The sequence below is a fragment of the Thamnophis elegans genome, chromosome 6, assembly GCF_009769535.1.
Source record: "Thamnophis elegans isolate rThaEle1 chromosome 6, rThaEle1.pri, whole genome shotgun sequence".
In the NCBI taxonomy this organism is placed as follows: Eukaryota; Metazoa; Chordata; class Lepidosauria; order Squamata; family Colubridae; genus Thamnophis; species Thamnophis elegans.
Window position 1 is genome coordinate 32,532,055 of NC_045546.1, and position 20,270 is coordinate 32,552,324.

A 20,270-nucleotide genomic window follows, 5' to 3' on the forward strand; every position below is an offset into this window, starting at 1 on the left:
AGTAAAATAGTTCATTCTGTATTGGAATAAATACAGGATAATTTTTTTTCTGCTCTGAGTAAAAATTATGAAGTTAAGAGGAATGCATTGTGATTGTAAGGAAATTGCTTTCTGTGTTTTGATGTGGGAGTTGATACTTTTAGGTATATATTGCTGCAATATATTGGGAAAAAATTAATGAAAAAAATCTACATCTTTTGCAAGAGCTAAAAGAGTTCATGAGTCCAGTTTTCATAGAAGCTTCCAAATGATCATATTGTGATTATCTATAATGGGAGTTTCAAAACCCACATACACAAAGTGTTTATTCGTTATCAAAATGAATGCAAAATCAAAAATTTAACTCCTTATTTGAAAATGTGCAAGTGTGTGAACTTTCTCAGTTTTACATATTTTGATTATTTTTAAGGTTACATGTGATATTTTTTGTTATTAGAAAAAGTTACAGCATTATAGAGAAAAAATACATTTGCTTTTATCTTGGGAAATAATATATGTGAATATTTAAATTAATGCAATTTTATTTGACTAAATAAATAAGAAAGTTGATGCATTATTTTAAAAAACTTAAATTTATATACAAAACTCATCCTGAGATAAATGAATTAACGTTCATTATCTTAATTTATACATAACATTAAGTCTTAAGTCATAGTTTGGTTTGTTTAGTTTCAGATTTGCCTATTTCGGAATTCAGTGTTTGTACACCTTTTAGGACTTAGCATGGCAAGTGAATAAAACAAATTAAGCTTTTCAAAAGACTTTTTTGACTAGCATGATCCGTGAATCCTTTTAATGAAATAAGCAATGGGAAAGAAGTAAGGAATAAGTGGAAAAGAGGGACACGTTTTTTCACTCTCCTGTTTTTGTTATACCCCCTATATGTCTAAATAATCAGTTCTGCTTTCTCTGGTTCATAATACAGAGTAGAAATGGAAAGCTTTCTTCCTCCCAACTAGCAGAGATCTAGACAATATATTCTATAAGTAGTATAGCACATAGTATGTAATGTATTCTGAGGCAGAGGCTTTTTCTAAGTATATCCTCTCTTTAGGAAAATCTTTTAAGTGGAGTCCAACGCTGCTCTTAATCTGCTGATGCAAGAGAAATCAATTCTCTCTCTCTTTTATCTCTATCCCAAATGTTACAAATTTGGGGACAGTCTACAACATTTTTTTAGTAAGGGTATAAATGGCCCCTTACCTAATTTTTTAATTAATTGTACATTAAATTGTGTTTCTTAATTTTATTTTCCTAAGTAAAACTTTGTGATTACTGTTATATGAAGAAGCTGGTTTTTATTGCTTGTGGTTGTGTGTGGTCTATGTAAATATAAATCTTTACAGATTCAGTATTTTGGCTGTAATCTTTAACGAGAGATTTTTTACTGAGATCAGTGAATTCTACTTTTACATAAGCACAATTTTATTATCTTTAATGTAAGTGTAGTTAAAACTGAAAATAAAAATATGGCCTTATTAATTTCATATCAATCAGTATTGATAAAGTGATTACTGTTCCTAAACTGGGTAAATTCCATATTACCTCTTCAAAGCCATATAATCTAATGCTTCTGTTACTGAATTTAAAAGCTTCCAGGTCATTGTCAAATAGAGAAGAGGACTAATTCTAAAGGGGGGACGGTACACACTCTTAAAAAGATTTTTTAAAAAAAAATGTTCATGAAAAGCTCTCTAGAATGCAAATAGGCAACATGATTGCATACTCTACTGTGGTCATTTGATCAGCCAGAAACTCTTATTTACAGAAAACGTAATCTGACTGTAATAGCTTTTATAATCTAGATTAAAAATATAATCTGCATGTTTCAATTTTTGAAAATTTGCATTTGGGAATAATTTATTTTGATGTAATAAAGGATTCTGAATTATGAAATGCTTGTAAGTCTGAAATGATTTATTTGCTGCCTGATTAATATGTTCATTTTTTGTGAGACATAGCAATTGGAATTGGAAAGCTTCAACTGGTAGGTGATGGGTAAAACTGCCTTTTCTAAACACCTAGTAGTGAAGAAGACAATGTTCCTAGTTATTATTATTATTTTTTATAAATATTTGGTCAAGCTTTTATTTCACAATACATGTGAGAGTACGTACAACGCAGCTGGTCTTTTGCAAGTTGGCTGCATTAGAGTATAGGAAACAACACAGCCAATGTGGTCTAACTCTTGGTTTATGGCTTAGGCTGTTATGCAAATTGTGGCACTTGTGGTTTAATGCCATATGTCAGTTTACTCAATACATTTTTAATCCTTAAATCCAGAGGGCCCATTAGGAAGCAGTGTGTTAAAAAAAGAGGAACAGATTCTGAATAGGCATCAAAATCATGATGTTTGAATGTTATGTTCTATTCAGTTTTGAGTTCAGGACTGTTTTCCCACAAATCTTAAGAATGCACTGCAGATTTACAGTGCTTGAGCAGTGATTTTTCAGCTCTTTGGCTTTCCATAGCCTATTTCTAAGAGCCAGAAACTGAAGAATACGTTTAGCTTTATTACAAATATCTCTTTTTATAAAGAGTTAGTGAGCCGACCAAAAACGTATTTAATGGAACGCTCCATTCAGTTTTGACAGCAGATCCAAAAAGGGAAACGAAAAAAGAAGGCGCCCGAGCATCGAAGGGAGGAGACAGCCACCTGCCAATACCGCACAGTATCAGCAGCGAATGAAGTCCGAAGAAGCTAGAATTCTGTCTGCTTTAAAATACCAAAGCAACAATCGACCATGCGGGCCTGTGCTTGCGCAATAAAAGCGAACCGGCCAGCGGAAGGCGGAGCGAAAGCAGCCGAGCCCCTTTTGCCGTTGGTAGCTCCGGGGGTCTAGATACACAACTACCAAACCAGATAAGAGGAAGTGGGGGAGGCGAGCATACGGATTTCGGCTCAGTCGTCTCGAATTGCTGCACAAGTGGGTTGCTTTGCATTCTCGCCTCTCCTTCCAATGACCTGGTGAGTGCGGCACAGGGTCGTAGCTGTGAGTGAGCGGTTTTCTGTTATCGGGGGAGGGGGGGTGGGGTAGATGATCCCATCGGATGAACGAGAAGGCCTCCCTGAACGATGGTCCCCGTAATGAACCAAACAGCGTGGGAAGCGACGGGTGCAGCAGCTGCAGAGGAGCGACTTGCGATGTCTTGCTAACGGGGCTATTGAAAACGTTCTTGCTTGCAAATTCGATATAGCATCTTTCTGGTTTCACTGTGTTTTTGTGTCCCCCCCCCCCCCAATCCTCAGCAAAGTGACGATCTCCTCTCCTTTGAGGCTCGTTGAAATGGTTCGATTCATGTTAGCGGGTGTGTGTGTGTGTGAATTAAAAATGATACGATGAACCGAACTGAGCTTTAACCCGCTTTACTTTTTGCTGCAGTGACCACCTTTGGATTTCTCTGAACCGTTTGTGAAAGGAAAATAGTTATGTGCCACCAGCAATCTTGATTCTTTTGTCCTCAAGTAGATCAGAAGTCCAAATTTCACTTTTAGTGGACAGTGAATGGACGACGTGAAATGGATTTCAGTGCAACCTTGGAGCATCTGAAATTAATTGTTCAGGAGGAAGGGGGAATGCTAGCCCTGTTCTAACTTGGGTTTCCTTCTCCCTGTTATTTCTTTTCCTCCACATAGTGTTATATTTAGAGAGGGACAAATAATCTCCAACTGTCCAGGGAAATGCAATCTAAAATGGTGAGAACTGGTTCTATCCTAGTTGTATTTCATTTTTCTTGTGCAGTTAATTTCTAGTCAAGAAAGACAAAACTCATAAAAACACAAGAACCATATTATATCAGAGCAAAGACCCACGTCTTCCATGTATTGTTTCTCAAAGTAGCTTGCTATATGCCCCCAACCATATGCAGAACATGAGAATGTTGCCTTGAAATTCAAGCACCCCAAGTTTGGTGTGGAGCTGAAGAGAACTTAATTCAAGAATTTGAAAGATATGTTTTTTACCTTCTTTGCCCATCCAAAAATACAAATCACCAACTATACAGATAAAGCAAAATAATAATAATAATCATTTATTAGGAGGGGCTCAAGTGTTTTTATACAGTACAGAAACAAATGATACAATGAAATATTCCAAAATATTTGGAATGTCCAGAACATTTTAATATTATCTCTTAACTGTTCCCTTTTTTATTTCAGTTAGCTAGAATCATTATAAATACTTTGTAGTCATTGTTCGGTTAATAACCTTTTGATAAAGTCAAGTATTGATCTTTAGGAATTAATGCTCTATTGCCATCTAATATCTTTCGATTGCCTAGAATAGAATACTCACTTTTGCAAAGGTTGTAATAATTCATTGTCAAAATATTTATAACAAGATCATGGCAAACTGAAAAAGAAATCAAGAGAACAATTGCAGAAGGACTTAGTTTTCAATGGTTCTCATATTAAATTAATTCTCAAATTAATTTAATCTAGATAAGATAAACTGAATTACCAAAATGATTTATGACTGTATTATTTACAAATGATGAATGTGTTATTGCTAAAATGTTTAAGCTTTTATTGAAATTTGAAACAGAAAAAGAACAAGTTAAAGAGTACAATGAAATGGTCCAAGAATTTTGGTTATAATTAAGGTGACCAGATTTTCAGATTGGTAAAGAGGGACACCTTTGACAGGGGGGGGGGGGGTTTGATTAAAAATTTTATACGGAGCAACAAAAATTTTCATACAACGCAAAAATAGTATTATAATGTTTTTTTATTTCAACATAACTACAATTTACAAATATAAATTGTAACTGTTGCCAAACATCAAAATTTTGATCACGTGACCATGAGGATGCTGCAACGGTAGCTAAGTGTGAAAATGGTCGCTAAGTGTGAAAAATGGTCGTCACTTTTTTCAATGCCATTGTAACTTTGGTCATACCACCTTTCTTGCCACAGTTCTTAAGTGAATCTTAAGTGAAGATGTTATATCTTAAGTGAATCTTAAGTCTTAAGTGAAGATGTTATACGGTAGAACCTCTGGTCACGAACGCTTCTGACCAAAATATTCACATCCCCCCCCCTCCCCGCGCTGCTGATTTCCCCTTCTGCACCATTTTTTTTGTAAGCACCAAATTTCCAAAATTAGGTTTGATTCATGACCAAATCAGTTTGCGACCAATGTTATGGAACGAATTATGGTTGTGACCAGAGGTTCTACTGTATTCATGCCTTTACATACTCTATATCACCTCAAAATGTTGCACAGCCTTCATAAGTTTCTAATACAGATAAAATTAAATATAACTCAGCTCCACAATTTACTAAATATACAGTTACAGGAATTTCATGTATAGTATGCTGTCTCTTAGGGTTTATTGAACATAGGAGAATAATGAGAGGGATTTGATGTAAAATAAGCTCTTTTAATGAATTCAAAATCAACGCAGCAGACAAGACACGGGAGTGAACATAATACACACTTTAACAATATTTTTTTTCTTTTAGCCATCAAATACTGCAGCAAGTGTGTCAGTAATAATAGCAAGACAGGCATAGGATTTTCCAGTCAGGTTAATTTTACTTTTTTATGGTTTTGATGTTGATCAGGAAAATACCCTAAAAAAACCCTTTTGTTCTTTCAGGGTTTTTTTAAAATGATTTTTCCATGGCACAACATAGTGTTACACATATTGTTTTGAATAAAAAAACAGCAACTGCACATTTTTAAAAACCTACATTATTTTAAAATGCATTAAAAAAAAACCCAGCACACTTACCAGCAGGCAGAAACTCCAAGTCAATCCAAAATGATATAAATATTAATACAAAGAACTGAGGAAATTGAAACTTTCCCACCATTTTGGAGGAGTCCTCCAACCTCCGTGCCCCTCTCCTCCGGAAAATCCATGTCCACTGGCGACCTCTCTAGCCATTTCCTGCAGCTCTATGGTACTAGATCATTTTTTAAAAATAAAATGAGGTAAACGCGACCGGCGCGGGGGGTGGGGGGAGGTCCGTTTTGTTGCTTTAACGTTTTAATATCTTCAATGAAAGTACCAAGACAGAGAGAGAGAGGGATTAGACAGGGTGTCTTTTGTCTTGCCCCGGTTAGGATTTCTTAAGCAAATCCACTGGGCTTTCAACATGAAGCCAGAAAATCGGGACTTTTTTAAAAGGCGGAGGGACGCGGGAAAAATTGTTAAAAAGCGTGCTTGTCACGCTGAAATCGGTACGTCTGGTCACCCTAGTTATAATATACAGATGGACCAATGGGACAAGATGGGACTGAAAGGACTGAAATTCCTGCTTTGTTTTAACTCAAGCAAACATTTAACAAAAGGAAGTACAGGGTTACTTCCAAACTATGTTGCAAATGCATATAACTATACCAAGAGTTTTGTAGACTAAAATTAAGTTGAAACTAGATTGTTGTTGATGTTGGAACTTATAGATAGTCAATTAAAAAGACATACAGAAAATTGTTTTTTTATATGGCAAATGCAGCAAGATTACTCGATGTACAGGTTATACAAAGGTTATGTACAAACATGCGCAGCAAACTGCTATGATCTCAATAACCGGTTATCTCAACATCTATGACCTCACCTAATTAGTAGAGCCAGTCAATACAAGGAACTATTGTTTTTTTATATGGCAAATGCAGCAAGATTACTCGATGTACAGGTTATACAAAGGTTATGTACAAACATGCGCAGCAAACTGCTATGATCTCAATAACCGGTTATCTCAACATCTATGACCTCACCTAATTAGCAGAGCCAGTCAATACAAGAAACTATTGTGTTATGTGATGCCTTTATCTTGGCTGGGATGGTCTTAGAGATTGACAAGTAGAATGTACCAATAAGATGCAGTTGCTACCTATGCTCTTGATTTGCTTGTTAGAACTGTATAAAAGCCAAATACTCTGTGTAAGGCAGACAGACATTTTGGACACAACCTGCTGTGATGGATTTCTGAGACCAATATCTGGCACCCAAAGCAGGGACAAAGGCACCCTATGGGGAGCAACTGCCGACATACTTACCTCCCGTCTGGAACAGACCCCAAAGTGGACTTCCATCCTACAGGACCCCTGAGAGGTAAATATGGGTTGCAATCTGTCTCACCAGCAGCAACATGTACAAGAACTTAGATTCTTGATACAGAAGTCAGGTGTTACAGCACCTGAGGCATGCATAAGGAAGCTGGCTGGAGAGATAGGGAAAACTTTACATTTTGAACCCCGGGCTCCAGTAAAGATATTACATTCATGGTCTCAGTGCCGTCAAGCAGTAGAAAAATTTGGCTCTAAAGTTTTGGCAGGACAAAACTGGCAGGACCACAGAGCCTCCACCTGATTATGATCAAGTACAAATTCTTCCCCCGAAATCATCTTTAATTGGGTTTTCACTTGAACAGCGATTGAAGCAAAATCTATGGGTGCAACTAGCTAACATCACACACAGTGATGTCTTTTGCCTATCTGAATCATATGACATGGAAAATTTGCTTTTTACATGTTTGGTTCCTATTTGTATCCTGCTAGTAGTAATTCAACACTTCACTGATTTGAGTACATTGCTATTGAATGAAAACTTTTAACTATAATACAATATCTAGTTGGGAGTTGATGTAATTGCTTTGTTTACCCTGATAGTAGCAGTTTCTGAGAATATAACATGCGCAAATTGTACATCTTCAAGTAAAAAACCTCATGTCTCCATATTAGTTCACCTGCTTTAAATTGTACAACTTTTGAGACTTCTTTTCACTTTGCTTATGTTTGGCTCCTGCAAGGATGGTTTTTTATATGTGGTCAAGAAACTTTCAATTATATTCCTGTTAATATTAGTGAAGCACGGTGTTGTCTCAGCCAGTTAATTCCTGTTTTGCTTTCCAAACAGCAACTTCACTCAAGCTGTTCTCGATGTGGAGTCATGCTAGATAGCACTTGTGACTCTAAGATAGCTTTGCTTAATAAAGTAGAATATGTAGCATTGGCTATATTTATAGTGGGTGTCCCAGGGCTTGCTGCTTGCGCTTACCGTATCTTAATATTAATGCTGTTGTGTGCAATTTGGTAAAAATAATGCTACTTTTTAAGCAATTTTAGTAATTAATGCTTTGTTTCAATCTTTCAGATGAATCAAGAACCATCCAGCACCAGTTCAATTTTTATACAATTTGGCCTCTGATTTGAAACTTGATACTTTAGGATCCTTGTGGGAACCCTGACACACAGATCACAATCACAGGAGTGTAGAGATACTGTCAGTTTAGAACTTCAAGAACTGGTTGTATATGTCATTGGTTCAGTGCCATTGTAAGTTTGAAAGATCTCTGAAAGAGTGGCTACAGCTTGAGGGCTACTTATATATCTTTCTAATATTGTTGATTCTCAGATGTACAATATTCCTATTAGCTGTATTCAAGCTCTAATCAAAAGTTTAAAATTCTTTACAGAAAATGGTGATGTTACCGAAGCCTCTTGATTATACAGTATTTATGTAATGCTGGATAACAATGAAATTGACACCTGTGGAATATGGGCAACGTGGCAGCATCTTAAGTGGGTGAGAAAGAGATGAGGGGATCATGTGGCCTCATTGCTCCAAAACACATATTTTGTGCTTCTTTCTGGCACTGTTGGCTATTTTGGCATTAGTCCACAACTTTTATCAACTAGAGGTAAGTTACTTAACCCTCCCAAGAACTAGCCAAATAATTTGAAAGTTCTTTGTTCTTATCATCCAGGTCTTCCCATGATAAGTGACATAGTTTTCAGTGACTTTGAATGCGTTGCTCTGGAGTTCTTATTGGTAAATATGTCTTACTACATAAATACAAAATATTTAACTGTAATCTCTTTTCTTACTCTCCTTTAATGATTACAAAATCTTTGAATTTTGTGATTGCTTTGTCAATATAATGCTATGCTGTTTGGGTACTATACATCCACCTCTGAGCCCAAGCCACTTAGAAGGGAAAAAGGCAAAGGTATGAAATTGATTAAAATCTTATCAATTACAATTAGCAGCTACCAGCTGGCTATATTAACATAAATGAGCCTATTGGTATCCTAACCTGAGCATGTTGGACTTTATGGGGACCTGCACTGCATAGAAAATACAAGAATACATAGCTTGTTTAGTCCATCTCTCTGCTCTGAGGGGAGGGGAGGGGGGAAAACAGATCAGTCAGGCACAGAAGTATGTATACCGACTATAATGGCAAACACATAACTGAAAGATATTCTGCAAATGTTTGTGAAAATCGGAATAAATTAAATAGTTCTTATATTGCTAGAATCTCCAGTGACCACACTACTACAGTTTGATCCTTCTATCTTTACTTCTTCTCTGTTTCCCTCATCTAAAGATATGTCCCCTGGCAAGCAGGGACATGCAGTCAGGGGAAGCAGGGGAGGCAGAGCCTCACCATTGTCATAATGAAAAGAAAAAAAAATGTAAAAGGAAAAAGGCAAGAGCTGAGGTCAGGCTGAGCTAGTTGCTGCCAGAGTCACCATGGATGACTCTGCTTAGTGCTTAACTGTTTAAAAAAGTCTCTAAAAAAGCGCCCTCTACAGGAGGCGGCAGGAGAACGACGTGCCTCATCTAGTCTGACTTTTTATGATCACTTGAACAGAATTAATCAAGGGTTAAAAGCCGAAAAATTCCTGACATAGATGAGGCACGTCATTCTCCTGCCTCCTCCTGTAGAGGGTGCTTTTTTAGAGGCTTTTTTAAACAGTTAAGCATTAAGCAGAGTCATCCACGGTGACTCTGGCAGCAACTATCCCAGCCTGACCTCAGCTCTTGCCTTTTCCTGTTACATTTTTTTTTCTTTTCATGATGGCAGGCAAGACCAGAGTTGAAATCCTCTCTGAAACAGCTGGAAAAGGTACATGTGGGTCGGAGAGAGGGGGAGGAATTCAAACTTCATCCTCCTGGTGCAACTTTGTGTGTGTGTGTATATGTGTTTGAGAGAGGGGGGAGAGAGGGAGGAAGGAGGGGAAGGGAGACGAAAAAGAAAAAAGGAAACTTATTTAGCAAAGGAGAAAAACAAATGCTGTCGCTTTAAATAGGAACTGAGCATGCCTGGCTGTGGAATTCTGGGAGTTGAAGTCCACAAGTCTAAAAAAATTGCTGTCTCACCAGCCATAAACTTCACCGCATGTCACTGCTGGCAAGTCAACCATTATTAGTTTTGTTGACTGTATTTCCTATTTAATTTAGAATAATAACAATTTATTTTCAATTTATTTATCAACAGCTTGCTTCATTATATTTCCACTGCAACTCTTAATAATTAGCTTCATTACATTCAAGAAGAGCCATCAGAATTTGCCTCATATGTTCCCCTTTGCATGAAATTCAGCATGCATACTCTCTACAATAAGAATCAGTTAACACTGCATTAAGATCCTGAAACAGAGGAGTGGGTGTGTGGCTGGGCATTTGGAATGTAAAGAAACATCACATAAAAATCCTACCATACACACATTTTTGTCAAATCACCAAGCACCATTTCCTCTTAAAATATTGCTTTATGTCATCTAACTTTGTGAAGAACAAAACCAAAAGATATGTGATGTTTGCAATGGAAGATTGGTGAGTAAGGCCCTAAGATTGGTGAGTAAGGCCCTGCAGGATTCTAAGCCCTTCCCCCACAATTTATATTGCATCTTTTTACAGTTCTAGGGACAGCCTATTCAATAAACTTCACCATCAACTACTCATGTCTACGTGCTAAAATTAGTAGGAAATAAATGAAGTGATGACTTCCTTCAATTGCTTTTCTTCCTTTAGGTAGAGTAAGTAAGGAGGAAATCTTGTAATAAGGCTAAGCACTTTTCAGAATAAAAATGCAGGTACATGCAAGAACTCGAAGTCCTTTATAGACAATAAGGTTATGGGATTAAAGAAAAGCTGAAAGAAAGAAAAATAGGCAATGGCAGGAAAATAACTATTCTGAGATCGTTTCACTGGCTCTTTCCCAATCAGATATACAAACATAACATACAGACAAAGAACAATAATAACTAAGCATTTTTAGTCAGCTCTAAAAATAGAAGACGTTAATTCTCTCAATATAATAAGAGTATTAGAATTGAGTGGTGTAATGATATCTTAAATACTATGGATAAAGTATTTACGTAACTAATGGCAGCCTGTAATCCCACATACATATAACAATCTTTTATAACTAATGGAATAGAGAAATACAATTTGGGTTGCGTGGTATTTCTTACGGACCATTCCGATTTGATGCTGCTGAAAAGTGCTAATAAAATAAATATAGTCATATGATTCTCTTGCTACAGAGTTTGAAAGAGTTTCTTTCTTTTGTAGAATCTCAATACTACAGGTTTAAAGTGGTTGGTAGAAGAGAATGAATCACAACAGCCGTTGCATACAACTAGAACACGCAGAAAGCTGTACTGTGGTTATGAGCATCAGGTTTTGTCCAAGATTGAACAAGAGGAAGAAGAATCTTTATTTGCTGCTCTACAGTGGCCCAAACCTCCTGAGAACAAAGTCCCCTTTGTAAGGAGTACTGACCCTTTCCATAGCAATTTTATGATACTAAATAATCATGGACATTTCAAAGTTGGTGATCAGCTGGAAGTGCTTGTCCAGATGAGGGATTATGACGGAAACCCGAAGCAATATGGTGGCGATTACCTTCAGTCAAGAATTCATTCTGCAGATCTGAAAGCTGGAGCCATTGGAAGAACTGTAGATTATCAGAATGGAACATATAGAATTTTTTTCACTTTACTTTGGCCAGGGGAGGTCACAGTATCTGTGTCCTTGGTTCATCCTAGTGAAGGAATCCAACTCCTTCAACGTTTACAGGAAGAAAAACCAGACAGGGCATATTTTAAAAGCTTATTCAAATCAGGAAGGATTTCAGAAGTTACAATATGCAATGTGTGTTTGCCTGGGGACATGCCAGTCTGTAATTTTACAGATAGCTATACTGGAGAACCATGGTTTTGTTACAAGCCAAGAAGACTCTCCTGTGCTACTAGGATCAACCATTTTAAAGGGGGATATAAAAAGGGCCTTTTAACTTCAGAAGAGAGTAACTTTTTCCAAAGGTACTTGTTTTCTTAGACTCTATGTTTAATATTTGTTTTGTATAAGTTGTTGGTTCTTTTCCACTGGTGGGATCCTGACGGTTTAACAACCAGTTCAGTGATTGTGTGCGCATGCGCCTGATGCTGCTCTGCACGCGTGCACAGTTTTAAGAATACTTACCTTCCGTGCTACTACTGGGGGGGGGGGGAACACAGCTGAGGTGGACAGTCCGCTCTGCTGTGCAAATCAGCTGAGGAGATACAGGAGGAAATACACCACTTTATAATGCCTTGGTAAGGCCACACTTGAAATACATTCAATTTTGGTCACCACAATGTAGAAAAAATGTGGAGACTCTAGATAGAGTGCAGAGAAGAGCAACAAAGATGGTTAGGGGACTGGAGACTAAAACATATGAAGAACGGTTGCAGGAACTGGTTTAATAGAAAGAAGGGGAGACATGATAGCAGTGTTCCAATATCTCAGGGTCTTCCACAAAGAAGAGGTAGTCAAGTTATTTTCCAAAGCACCTGAGGATAGAACAAGAAGCAATGGGTGGAAACTAATTAAGGAGAGAAGCAACTTAGAACTGAGGAGAAATTTCCTGACAGAACAATTAATCATTGGAACAGCTTGCTCCAGAAGTTGTGAAAGCCCCAACACTGGAAGTCTTTAAGGAGATGTTGGATAGCCATTTGTATGAAACAGTATAGGGTTTCCTGCTTAGGCAGGTGGTTGGACTAGAAGACCTCCAAGGTCCCTTCCAACTCTGCTATTGTATTGTAGGTCAGTATAGTGCAGGAGCAGGCAGGTGAACCCACCTGATCGTCAGAGTGCACTGATTCACTCTCAGCTGGTCGTTGGAGCTACCGGTTTGCCTGGACCAGTCCGAACCGGTAGAATCCCACCCGTGCTCTTTTCTTTTTAAAACATGGGATGGTGAAAGACTCTTCTTGAATTCCTTTACTAGGCTGAAACTGACCTTTTAAATAAATGCCAAAGAAGCAAAACATCTGTACGGTTCTGCTACAATTTTTCTAATTTGCTGAATAGTATAAATGATAGCATTTTAGTGCCACATTTATGGCTCATAATTTTCATCAACTCTATTATCTTAGGGCTTTATTGCTGTTGCTTCATATAATCTACTTTTAATTTTGACAATGGTAGCAATAAAACTTGGCTCTTCAGATAATAGCCCTATTTTCAGGAACGTCTTTATAGTAGGAACTTTACAGACACGGCCCAGTTAAATAAATTGCTTTAGTGTAAATAATAAATTAGATATGCTCAGACGTTATGACTACCATACTGCAAAACACAAGAGATTATGCCCCATATCTGTCACTAGAAGGAAAAGGTTTACATTTTAAACCTTTTCCTTTAATTTTTTGATTCAGAAGACTTGGACCATTCTTCTCTCATCCCTGACAGTCAGAAAAAAACTGCTTAGTATTTAACTAATACTACTGTTGGGCCTAAGCACCTCTGGAGTCATTTTGCTTGTTCAGACTTTTTACTTTGTGTTACTAGGAAATTATTGGCTTTTCTCCTCAAATAGATTAAAATAATCAATTTCTAAAAATCTAAATATCTTTGTGTTTGAAACTTTCCTTAAACATTATCACTAATTGTAAACAAATTTGTAGACACATATTTCTTTTTAATATAAATTTCGCTAGTGTATTTAAAAAAATAGCAAACATTTTTTGTTCATTTGAGGAACATGTATTTTTAAATATCTTTCATGACTTCTTTTGCATTTTTTACTGTGAAAAGAAGCAATTATTCGCTGATGTTGTTGATAAGCCTCACAGTAATGCAAGCAATAAATCATATTGGTAATAAATGCATTTAGCAATGAAAAATACAATGGAATGTTATTAAGTCCTCTTAACTCAGTTTGCTTTGATATAATTTGTACTTTTCAACATGAATCTTATATATGGAGTTTTCCAATTATGATTAATGAAGGCATTTCATATAACTATTTGCTTTTGCATCAGAGAGAAATATCTATTGCTGTCATCTAGGAAGAAATCTCTAGTCCTATTCATATTGAGATATCTATATTCAGAAGAAGACATAACTGTGTCACAATAGTGTTCAAGTTAAAAAGCAATTATGACTTTTTGGTATTTAGATTAAAAAAAAATATTTTCCCCTTTCTTTAGTGGTGTGAATATAAAAGTGGCAATACCTCCCTTCGGGCCTGATACTGTGATTGTAAGAACTTTGGAGCTTGCAGGTAAAGTAACAGTTCGAAAGTTTTGCTTTATACTATTTAAACTTGTTCTTATGAACTGCAACCATCAACATTGTTTTAGTATTGTATGAGAAACTGTTGAAGACCTATGGTTAAGAGTTCTATTATTGTATTTAATGTCAGGGATCCAAGAAACAGACCCAAAGCAGACCCAAAACAGACATTTAAATTATTTAAAAATATTACTTAATCATTATGCATTTAAGGATGAAAAATTCTTCATGTTTTCTACCTTGCTTATTTGTTGAAGCAACAATTCTGTTGAAAAGGACACTTGGTATGTGCTGGCATGTATGTAGAATCGCTCAGGGACAATTTAAACAAAAAAAATATTTTCCTTCACATCAACCATGTAGCAGCTGTGTGAATCCAGGAGAAGATTTCAACAGTGCCAATTATGCAACCTTATGTTGGATTTTATATCTGAATCGTATTTTATCCCCTTGAATTCAGATCTCAGGACCTTCCCATTAATGTCATATTGTAGAATACTATTAGAATACTTTTACTACAAATGATTGAGAATGTAGTATATTTATGGATAAAATTGTTAGAATGTTAGAAGCTGTCTGGATTCATTTTGTTATGACATGGGCAACATAAATAAAGTAAATAAATATCGATAATATATCCAAAAGTGCATTCTTAAAAGTTTTACTATACCATCTTTAAACATATCAAAGATGGCCAATTTAAAATAATATAATTGCAATTAATAATTAGATAAATAGTAAATAGTGTTACATTTATGTTTTTCTTTCTTTCTTTCTTTTGCTAGAGGCTCATATTTTAGGTAGTGTATATCTTATAAGTTCCTACATTTATGAAGAAAAACAGTTGCATCTGGCATTTTTCTTTGAAAATGTATATTTAGAATATGTGTCTGTCAACTTGCTGTCTTGCTTATTTGTTTGTTTATTTATTTATTTATGCTGCAATCATAAGACTCAGTTGAATTTTCCATATAGATGAATTCAATGATTCAAAATTGTCCATGCTTGTCCAAAAATTCACCTGCCTGCCAGTGCAGTTTTCCATTATATTAAAGGTAAAATTTGTTAATAGCTTTTTGGAACATGGATGTTGTAGTATTTTTGTTACGATGGAGTTTGCAGACATGATGCTTAAAATTATAAAATTGCTTTTGCAATTTTAATGCACGACTCCTCATTTCTATCCATTAATTCAAAATGTTCTCTTTCAGAAATGGACAGTCTAAAAAGATTTCACAACTCTGATGTATTTCCTTCTGGTTATTATTATCAAGATGAATGGCATCAAAGCACGCAGTTGATTCGGCGTTTTAATAAGTCATCAGATATTACTGAATGCTTAGAGGGAAAACTAATTTACTTGTTTGGAGACTCTACAATACGACAGTGGTTTGAATATCTGACAAAATTTGTTCCAGGTATGTTCAAATTGATTCCTTCTAAAAGAAATCCTGCAATAAATAATTTTGGTATAAGATCACAATATTTTACCAGTGTTTATCATTTTGTTACCGGTGTAGTTTGGGTGATATGCATGTTATTTTTTAAAACGTTGAGAGAAAAATCGAAAATAAATCCTAAACTTGACCTTTTTTTCCAGGTCCCCCGACCCCCTTTAACAATATCTCATTATTAGGCTATCTGAAAGTTAGTGATAACAGGAAACCTAAGGCAAAAGCTTTTAGATCAAAATGTGGTTAATTTTTTGCTTAATTTCAGAAGCCCTTGACGAGAAAGTAGATCTGTATCAAGAGAGCCCTGTAGTTTGTTACAGTATGTGTGTGCAGTTAAGTGAGAAGGAAGTAAGTTGTGGTATTTGTGGCCCATAAACTTTTGACAGCTGTCATTTAGCATGCAATCCCAAAAGTCTCACCTATGAGAAGAAAAACGATCCCATTTGTGGGCTCCAAAGAAGAGAGTTGCTGTTCTACTGAACAAAAATGAAGGAGTCTCCAATGAATTATATCTGAATTATAACTGACAGCAAATATAATAGGTGCATTTACAGTTCCTCGTAACGAATCTATTAGATCCCAGCTGCACAAACCCAGATGGCTATTAAATGGCTGCAGGAAACAAGACTGTAGACCAGGGGTGTCCAAACTTGGGAACTTTAAAACTTGTGGACTTCAACTCCCAGAATTCCCCCTGGGGAAGGAAATTCTGCTGGCTGACTTCTCTATGCTAGAGCAGAACTGACAGCGAAGGGATAGACCACTGCAGTACTGTTCAGCAAAAGTGCAGTGCATTTAAAGCAAAGGGGGCTCAAGGGGAGCCCCTTGAATTTGAGAAGGGGAATAAAGAGAAGACCTATTCAGGTGATTAAGACATTGGGAGTTTTTTCTTCCAAAGAAGTGTAGTTATGTTTGGGGTTATAGATTTTTATATTTTTTTCATTCCTTTGAAATGGTTAGTTGAAGATGCAAGATTAAACCTTCCATTTATTTGTCCTTTGGATGATTTTTCAGAAGGCATAATGCTAAGCCTAATTAATTTTGTCTTACTAACACTTCTAGGTAGTGATAGGGTGATGGCATACAATGATATAGTAATTCTTTTTTTTTTAAAACAGATCTTGTGGAATTAAACCTTGGAAGTCCTAAGAACGTTGGTCCTCTCATGGCTGTGGACCTAAAGCACAACATCTTATTAAATTTTCATTGCCATGGCCCTCCCATTCGTTTTTTCATAGTTTCTAGCAGTGAGCTGCATTATATTGCCAATGAACTGAATCGTATTGTTGGTGGGAAGAACACTGTGATAGCCATAACTATTTGGTCTCACCTTGGCACTTTTCCTATAGAAGTGTACATCAGGAGATTGAGAAATATTCGCAAGGCAGTTGTTCGGCTATTGGACCGGAGCCCAAAAACTTATATAGTTATCAAAACTGCCAATGTTCAAGAACTTGGCCCAGAAGTTAGCCTTTTCAACAGTGACTGGTATTCCTATCAGCTTGACAGAATAATGAGGAAGATGTTCTCAGGAATTGGGGTGTACTTTGTGGATGCTTGGGAGATGTCACTGGCTCACCATTTGCCACATAAATTACATCCAGAAAATATTATTGTCAAAAATCAGTTAGATGCTTTCTTGTCTTTTATATGCCCACTGGAAACACACTACAATTTCTTACCTGGTATATATAATCAAATGTGGTCTCTATTTGTATAATTCAGCACTCCGCACTAGTAAAGCATTGCTGATTTGTGGTCATAATTTGCATCACATCTAGCCAACTTGCACAAAAGCATGCACATTTATATTTCTTGGTGGCAGGGAGATTTCTGTATGTATATTATGTTTCCACATACCTAACCCTACCCGTTTATAATGCATGTATTGCAGTATTTGGGTTCTACACCTCGCTTGTATAAAGGGTTGCTTGGTTTTGTTTTACTAGAGCTAAGCACACTTCAGACATTATCGAGAAAAAGTGCTTTGGAACTTAGGTGAACACTGAAGCCTTTTTCATGTTCATTAAAACAGCCATGTCTGCCATGCCTGAAAAAATACAGCAGTGATAATTAATCACCCCCCAAATAGAAGAGAATATTCTTCTCTGTTTCTTATTGGCCTCAGCTTCTCGTCTGATTTCTAAAGAGTTAGAGCTAGAATAAGAAAAAAAAAATAGGCACGTTTTTGGAAGAATTTTGGTAAGAACAGATGTAATTAAGGCAGACATTACATATTCTAACTGAATAGTCTCTATACAAGACAATAGCTAAAGGAGGACTCAGAATAAATAATTATGAGAAGTGATAGTGGCATCAAAAGTTTAATGAACACCACATTCTTTTAGCCAATAGTTTTACCTTTAAAAAATATCTTTAATCCTTGACATAAGCTATTACATGCTTTCTTGTAGGGTGAGAATGATTGACCATTGTGTTTGTGTAAGATTTCATAAATACGAACCTTATCAGCCAAAAGGGAACAATCGTATTTGATCCATGCTAAGATGTAATGGCTCTTGATCCTATTTTCATGCCAAAAAATAAAAAAGTATCTCCAAAGTCTAGGAATTAATTTCTTTTTTGTGCACAAAAATATCTAAATAAAAAGAAATGGCAAATAATTAAATATTCCTTATCTTAAATACTTTAAAAATTCCATATATCCAATTCATAATATTTTCAAGTGAAAGTAGTAAAAAGATCCTCCTGATTCAAACTAAAGCTTGCATATTGCAATGTTACAAGTACTTCTCAACAACCATTAATTTAATGGCTGTCTGAAGTTACAATGGCACTGAAAAAGTTACTTAGACTATGATCATTTTTCAGACTTATGACCGTTGCAGCATTCCAGCATCATAAAAAGCCATTTAACAACTCACTTCCTTAAGAATGAAAATTTTGGAATCAATTGTGGTTGCAAATTGAGGGTTACCTGTACAAGATCTTAACTTCCATGTCTGAATCTGTCACATCTCATCCAAGGGCCTCTTGCTTTCCTGCCTTAGTTTTACCACCTACTGGTTCATTTCTCTTGAACTGTCAAATGGGAATCAATTTTAATTCTAGTATGACAATCAAGCTGAAACCGGTTTCCTCAGTTTCTTCAAAAGACAGATACTCCAGGGCATAATATCTTTATAAGAAGGAGTTCCCCTGACATGGGATTATTTTTCAGTTTTTGACCCAGGATATATTTCATCATTTTTAATCATGTGTATTGAGACTGAGATAAATTACATTTATATTGCCAGGAGAAGATATTTCTCATGTCTTATGAGGTTATTCTTGTTGCTTGCGCTTCACCCTCTTTGAAAAAGGCATTTTGTATGGTAATTCTTGAAACTCTGCTTTATCTGCAGTGTTGGCAGATTATAATAATGCAAGGGCATTTTTCCTACATCAGGTAAGAAGCAGACTCTTCCCCATCTCTCCCCCAGGTAACTGGACTAGGTTTGAAGGTAATGTTCCTTCCTGTTTTGGTGGCCATATACTGTATGTCTGCATGAAAAATACCCATGTTAAAAATAATGGAATAATGGGACTTTGAAGTGAGACTGGAGGCTTTCTCAGCTGTTGCTGCTTTGCAAAATGGAGATCTACATATCAAACTTGAGAATTGAAAGTTTCTAAGATTCATTGTCGCATGATAACAGTTTTAAAAATGCACTTCTCAGTGGTGAATGTCTGCAATGTTTGATAGATATATGGAAACATTTAATATTTTACCAGTAATAACACAAACAAATGAGTTTATAACCATTGTGATTATTGCTATTAACATGCAGAAGTCTACTTAAATTTCCTGTAAACAATGGATTTTATGAGCTAACAATTTACTATCTGATGACTTTACAGCAATCGTTAATGCCACATTTGTGTAAAACATTTTATCAATCAAAATGTATATTATTTTTAATTTATTAAATAAATATATAATTTTTACTTTACCCTGCCCATGCTTTCTTCTTTTATTGCCACACACTGTACTGAGATAGTATAGGACACAAATGACAATTGACCAATGATCACTTTGTCATTACAGAATTGAGCAGGCCAATGAAATGGCATTCTGCGCTGTCTGACATTGTAGCCACGAAATTATATTATTTTTAATAGCAAATGATATTTCCACTAATTGTCTCTTCAAAGCCACACAAATACATACAATTTGGTGTTTTCTCATCAAAATCAATATATTTCAACATGCATTTTAGATTTTTGCATGAATGCCATTTTACGTGGCTGCTTCTGAATTCAAGTGTGGAATTGTGTGGAAGGAATACAAGTAACTATTCAAATTAAAGTTTTTCATTGGGCTGATGTATCAAAACTTCATGATTCTTCACACATTATTTTACATATGACAAATGTAAAAATGGCAACTCCAAGATTCTATAAATGGGAATGTAAACTGAATTTGCTACCAAAAGTAGAATGCTCAAATCCTAGAGAATAGGACTGATTACAAATTATGATCGCATATGCTTTTAGAATGAGTGAGTGAGA

General features: G+C 35.9%; 1 protein-coding gene across 2 annotated transcripts; it reads left to right on the forward strand.

Moving 5' to 3' along the window:
- The first annotated feature begins 2,651 nt into the window (after window positions 1–2,651).
- NXPE3 (neurexophilin and PC-esterase domain family member 3) lies at window positions 2,652–19,646 on the forward strand. Of its 2 annotated transcripts, none has more exons than XM_032219153.1 (6): window positions 2,652–2,968; window positions 8,426–8,650; window positions 11,314–12,065; window positions 14,220–14,293; window positions 15,516–15,722; window positions 16,877–19,646. In XM_032219153.1, exons 2-6 carry the CDS (start codon window positions 8,558–8,560, stop codon window positions 17,476–17,478), a joined length of 1,728 nt encoding a protein of 575 aa, XP_032075044.1. In that variant the 5' UTR covers window positions 2,652–2,968; window positions 8,426–8,557; the 3' UTR covers window positions 17,479–19,646. The 2 variants fall into 2 exon arrangements, with proteins under 2 accessions (XP_032075044.1, XP_032075045.1); XM_032219154.1 differs by lacking the exon at window positions 2,652–2,968 and adding an exon at window positions 7,936–8,285.
- The last annotated feature ends 624 nt before the right edge of the window (window positions 19,647–20,270 follow it).